This window comes from Dipodomys ordii, unplaced genomic scaffold (genome assembly GCF_000151885.1).
Source record: "Dipodomys ordii isolate 6190 unplaced genomic scaffold, Dord_2.0 Scaffold87, whole genome shotgun sequence".
Lineage (NCBI taxonomy): Eukaryota > Metazoa > Chordata > Mammalia > Rodentia > Heteromyidae > Dipodomys > Dipodomys ordii.
Window position 1 is genome coordinate 321,235 of NW_012267303.1, and position 5,551 is coordinate 326,785.

Below are 5,551 nucleotides of genomic sequence, written 5' to 3' on the forward strand. Positions count from 1 at the left end.
GTGGGTGGGAGGGTGGAGGGGGCTGTGGGGTGGGAGGCAGGGTGGAGGGGGCTGTGGGTGGGAGGCAGGATGGAGGGGAGGTGTCCCACATAGCCCTGGGCCGTCCAGGGCCAGGGCCCTTGAGGCTGCAAGCCAGGGCTGTGCGGCTGAGCCTGGCCCTGGTTCCCGGCTCTGGGGGGGCTGGGGGGATCGTCGGGGGAGGATTTGGGGGTGCGTTGGTGCTCAGCAAGCCTGTGTTTGAGTTGCATCTGGAGGTTCTGGTGGGTTGATGCGTTCCGATCTGGGGTCTAGGAAGAGCCTGGAGGCGGTGGGGTGGGGGTGGAGACGAAGTCCAGACAGGGAGAGGAGGTGGCCTCTCACCACGCCATCACAGTCACAGTTGGGGCTGGAAGGTCACACACACAGGTGCATTGACAGCACATTCCTCCATGGCCGCCCTCGCTCTGGCAACACCGCACACAGCTTGGTAGAAAGCGCTGTAGCTCAAGATCTGAGTTCCAGCCCTGCTTTGCTGTGTGATCTTCAGCCACCCCTCCATCTCTGTGCGCCTTGGTCCTTCCTCCATGAACCGGGGACAGTGGCAGCTCCAGCCCCAGACAGAGGCAGGGGATGTGGGTGAGGCACATGCTGGGTCCCCATCACGGGTGGACAGAGGTGTCACCAGAGCCACGTTTGAGACCGGGGGGGGGGGGGCGCGCTGGGCCTCGCAGCCCGCGGTGCGTCCCCTCAGCTCACAGGAAAGCTGTGGGCGACGCGGCGCTCACCTCCAGCAATGCGGAGAGGAGTTTCGCCGAGACACGCTGAGTGACGGGTGGTATTTGAAGCATGTGGTCTGGACACCTGTCCTTCCCGCCCAGACGCTGGAGGCTCCGGGCAGGCAGGCAGGCCGGGCTGCAGGAACCCCCTCTCCACACCACCAGTTCCTGCTGGGAAGACGGATCCCTCCTCCCTCCGCGCGGCCTTGTTTGCCGTGCTCATGACTCAGCGCAGCCCAGCTCGCTCTGGACGTGCGCTACACATCCCGTCCCATGGCCGGCTGGGTGACGCCGTGGGCTTCCGAGCTTGCTGGGGCATGTCATCCTAGCTGCTCGGGAGATCTGAGGATCGTGGTTCAAAGCCATCCTGGGCAGGAACGTCTGTGAGACTCTTATCTCCAATGAATCAACTAAAAAGCCAGAACTAGATCTGTGGCTCAAGTGGTAGAGTGCTAGCCTTGAGCACAAAGCTCAGGGACAGCGCCCAGGTCCTGAGTTCAAGACTCAGGAACAACACAAGAGGGGGAGGAGGGGAAAGGGGAGAGCTGGGCTGGGTGGTCAGCTCCAGCTGGACTGCGGTCCAGGACCCTGTCAGCTGCCGTCTGGGGCACACCGTCAGAGCCCCAGCACTGAAGGTGACCATTTCACTTGTAGCATGACCCAGCTCAGCGCAGTACATTCTGGAAGCATCTAGAATGTTCTTTCACATGGTGGCAGGAGAAGAAGGTAGTAGGTTTGAAGAACTGAGTTTTCCAGCTCTTAGTAGGCAAGGAAGGGATATGAGTGAGCCCCAGACACATGGGCCTGGGCCGTGGCCTGGCAATCAAGGAGACACACGTCTCCCAGTGTGATCCAACTTCTCCCTCCCTCCCTCCCTTCCTTCCTTCCTTCCTTCCTTCCTTCCTTCCCTCCCTCCCTTCCTCCCTTCCTTCCCTTCCTTCCTTCCTTCCTTCCTTCCTTCCTTCCTTCCTTCCTTCCTTCTTTCCTTGTCCTCTTCTAATTCTTCTTGTCCTGGGGCTTGAACTCAGGACGTAGACACTATCCCTAAGCCTCATTGTGCTCAAGGCTAGCACTCAACCACTTGAGCCACAGTGCCACTTGCAGCTTTTCTGAGTAGTTAATTGGAGATAAGAGTCTCACAAGCTTTTTCTGCCTGGGCTGGCTTCAAACTGTGCTCCTCAGCTCTCAGCCTCCTGAGTAGCGAGGATGACAGGCGTGAGCCGCTGGTCCAGCTCTGCTGGTTCTTTTTAACGATGTTAACACGTGGCTTTCAAAGAATTCTCCCCACCTCGTCTCACTTCAGTCGGTGGCACAGGAGCAAGGCAGGCTGCTCTCCACTCGGGTGGCAGGCAGCCAGGCAGCGACCACCAAGTCCAGGGCTGGGCACGGCCTGGTGCTGAGCCCCGTCTCGAGGGCTCATCATTTCAGACAGTTGGCAGCCTGTCCAGTGCGCCCTGGGCTGGCAGAGCTGGGAGATGGCTCCAGAGGCCAAGGGTGGCCGGTCCCCCCACAGTGCCGGGGAGGGGGGGCTGCTTTCAGGAGCAGGGACGCCAGTCTGTGGCTACCATTTCTACAGCAAAGCAGAGACGGGAGGTGAAGCAGGGAGCGGAGGGGGTGACCTATATTTTTCAACAGACACGGTAGTGTCTGCGACCGGAGCAGAAATGCCCAAACGAAGGGTCTGAAACATGAGCCCAGTTGAGCCTGGAGCCCTGGCCGCCTGCCCCGCTCCCCTGTCTGCCTGCCCCGCTCTCCTGGCCCGCTGAGCCTTTGCAGGGGTGGCTGCGGGCGCCTTTGCAGGGGTGGCTGCGGGCACCTTTGCAGGGGTGGCTGCGGGCAGGCTGCGGGCACTGCCCTCTCTCTTTGCCCTGCAGTTTGCCGCTGCACTGGCCAATTTGGATGAATCCACCCTTCTCCTTTCCAGAGCCTTCCTTCCCTGGCTCCCCATCATCCCTGCAGGACCAGTTTTGTTGTTGGTCCTGGATTGTGGGGCCTGAGCAACTGATTTCCTTTCTTCCCGCTCCCCTTCCTTCTCCTCCTCATCCTTCATCTCAGTAACCATGGTTGAGTCTCATCCACTTTCCTTCCTGGGTTGACGTCAAACCGAGTTCCTCAGATCTCAGCTTCCCACGTGGCTGGGATTACAGGCGTGAGCCTCTGGTGCCGGCTGTGACCGGGGCGTCATCCCAGGCCCTCTGTCAGCTCTGCCTCCAGGGCTCTGTTGGTTCCCTGGGCCACCTTGGGCAGGCCTGGAATTAAGGCTGCAAGGGGACCGTACGGCGACTCACACAGGGACAAGTCCTGTGGGGACTGCCACCCACAGCTTCCCTCCCAGTCCTGGCTGCTCACCACAGAAAGATTGTCTGCGGGGCGCCTATGGCTCACGCCTGTAATCCCAGCGGTTCGGGAGGCCGAGATCTGAGCATCCTGGTTCAAAGCCAGTCTGGGCAGGAAAGTCTGTGAGGCTCTGACCTCCAATTAACTACCAAAAAAAGCCAGACATGGAGCTGTGGCTTACATGGCAGAGTATCAACCCTGAGCAAAGAGACTAAGGGGTAGCCCCCAGGCCCTGGGTTCAGGCCCTGGGATTGGCACACACGCAAAGGCTGTCTGAGTGAACCTGAAGTAGCAGGTTCACCATCAACAGTCCCTAGAGGTGGAGGCTGCACCCCAACCTCTTGTGGGGGCCTCAGCCCCTAGCTCGGGCCGCAGCCTGGCTCTGAACCCTCGTAGCCCTGAAATTCCTGGAGGGAGACCATTTCTCAGCCACTCCTGACCTGCGCAGCCGCGTGGCCGGGCCCCTGACCTGCGCAGCCGTGCCACGTGGCCGGGCCCCTGACCGGCGCGTCTCCACTCTCCCTCCAGGTGTGGTGCGCCAGGTCCGGCCCATCGTGGGCCCGTTCCACGCCGTGCTGAAGCTGGGGATGAGCTACGTGGTGGAGGGTGTGGTCTCCCACCGCAATGTCGTCAACGTCCACATCTTCGTCTCCGAGTACTGGTTCTGAGCGCCCGGCAGGCACCGTGTGGCCAAGGGCGCTGCGGCCGGACAGCACCCACGCCCTTCCGCACCCCACCAGCACCGATGCTATGTACTGGTTTGTAGTGTTAGGCAATCATGTATTAAGCTGTTCCTGGTAAAGAAATCCATCTGGGCCCAGTGCTGGTGGCTCACGTCTTTAATCATAGCCACCATTAGACCGAGATCTGAGGATCATAGATCAAAGATAGCCTGAGCAGAAAAGTGCATGAGACTTATCTATAATGAACCACCAAAAAGTTGGAAGTGGGGTATGGCTCAAGTGGAAGAGCGCCAGCCTTGAGCACAAAAGCTCAGGGACAGCGCCCAGACCCTGAGTTCAAGCCCCAGGACCAACACAACAACAACAAAAAGTCTGTCTAATGTATTTGGGGGTTTAAGTAACAAGTCCAATTGCTCAGCTGTTTGGCTGAAAACCCTGCTTATTTTTGGTGCACAGGCTGAGCCTTGCTCTGTTTCTCTGTATGACTAGGCCTGGTGAAGGGCAGAAGGGCGCTCAGAAAGCCAGTCTTGCTCTGAGTAGATTGAAATTGGACATTCCCGATGCTGCTCAGATTTTCTATGTGCTAAGTTCACGGCTGCTTCGCCGCAGCACACAGAAGTGCAGCAAGTTCTCCCCAGAGCAGCGGGCCGGGGCCAGGGGGCTGGGGCCGGGGTCGGTCCCGGCTCCCACAGAACGCAGCTGTAGGCCAAGGTGGGGTCTGGGTTTGTGGCTGACCCCAGGGTGTCCGGCAGGGGAGCGGCTGGGGTTCCCTGCACCCACTTCTCAGGTGGGGAATAAACTCTTGTGATCCTTCTGATGACGTGTGCTCGGAGCTTTGGTTTTTGTTTGTTTGTTTTTGTTTTGGGGTCTGGTCCTGGGTCCTGAACTCTGGGCCTGGGCGCTGTCCCTCAGCTCTTCAGCTCCAGGCTAGCGCTCTACCACTCGAGCCACAGCGCCACTTCCAGCTTTCGTTTTTCTGCTTATGTGGTGCTGAGGAATCGAACCCAGGGCCTCAGGCATGCAAGGCAAGCGCTCTACCACTGAGCCACCTTCCCAGCCCCCATGGAGCCTTTGAAGAACAGACCCCCGCTGGCCTGGACACCTCCCCTAGACTGGAGTTTACACGCACACACACGCGTACACACGCGTACACACACGCACCATCCCCACTCTGCCCCGAGGTTATTTCAGTGCTGTCACTGCCCTGCGTTGGGGCCGGCCTGGCTGGCATCTGCGGAGCGCTTCCCCACGCCAAGCGCCCGGCGCACGCGCAGTCGGGCTGTGCTTCTCGCGGCCGGGCCGGGAGGTTTACAGAGAACAGAAGTTCCTTTGGCTCAGGGTCCGGGAGCTGCGCGGCAGAGGCAGGGCCGTAGCAGCTTTCCGTGGTGCGCGGCGCGGCGCGGGCCCCTCCAGATGAAGCTGCTGACCCCCAGGGCCCTCGGACCTCCCCCCGTGCTCCCTCCCACAGACCTAACTCCGGGTACCATTAGTAGGGTGTTGCGGGGGGGGTGTTTCCTAACACAGGAGCCCCCGAGGACACGTCCCCACTGCTGGGACAGGAGCAGGACTTCCGTGGCACCCCCGCGTCCCTCGTGGTGATTCTGACCCTCTCTAGAAGTCAAGAGAAGTGCGGGCATGCCAGGCCCAGTAGCCCATGCCTGTAATCCCAGCTCCCCTGGAGAGGGAGGGGGGAGGAGCGCGGTGCAGGCCAGCCGGGCTGACAGTTCTCTAGACGGAGGATCTAGAGGACGCTCCCGGGACAGGGTGTGGCCGGCG

At 60.4% G+C, this 5,551-nt stretch overlaps 1 protein-coding gene across 1 annotated transcript in view; it reads left to right on the top strand.

Annotated features, from left to right (window-relative positions):
• The window catches only part of Fbln1 (fibulin 1), a 55,353-nt gene extending 51,395 nt beyond the window's left edge, over positions 1-3,958 (top strand). Inside the window, exon 17 of the mRNA XM_013025710.1 lies at positions 3,621-3,958. Coding sequence (XP_012881164.1) covers positions 3,621-3,760 — 140 coding nt within the window. The 3' untranslated portion in view covers positions 3,761-3,958. The remainder of the gene's footprint in view (positions 1-3,620) is intronic.
• Positions 3,959-5,551: the final 1,593 nt, after the last annotated feature.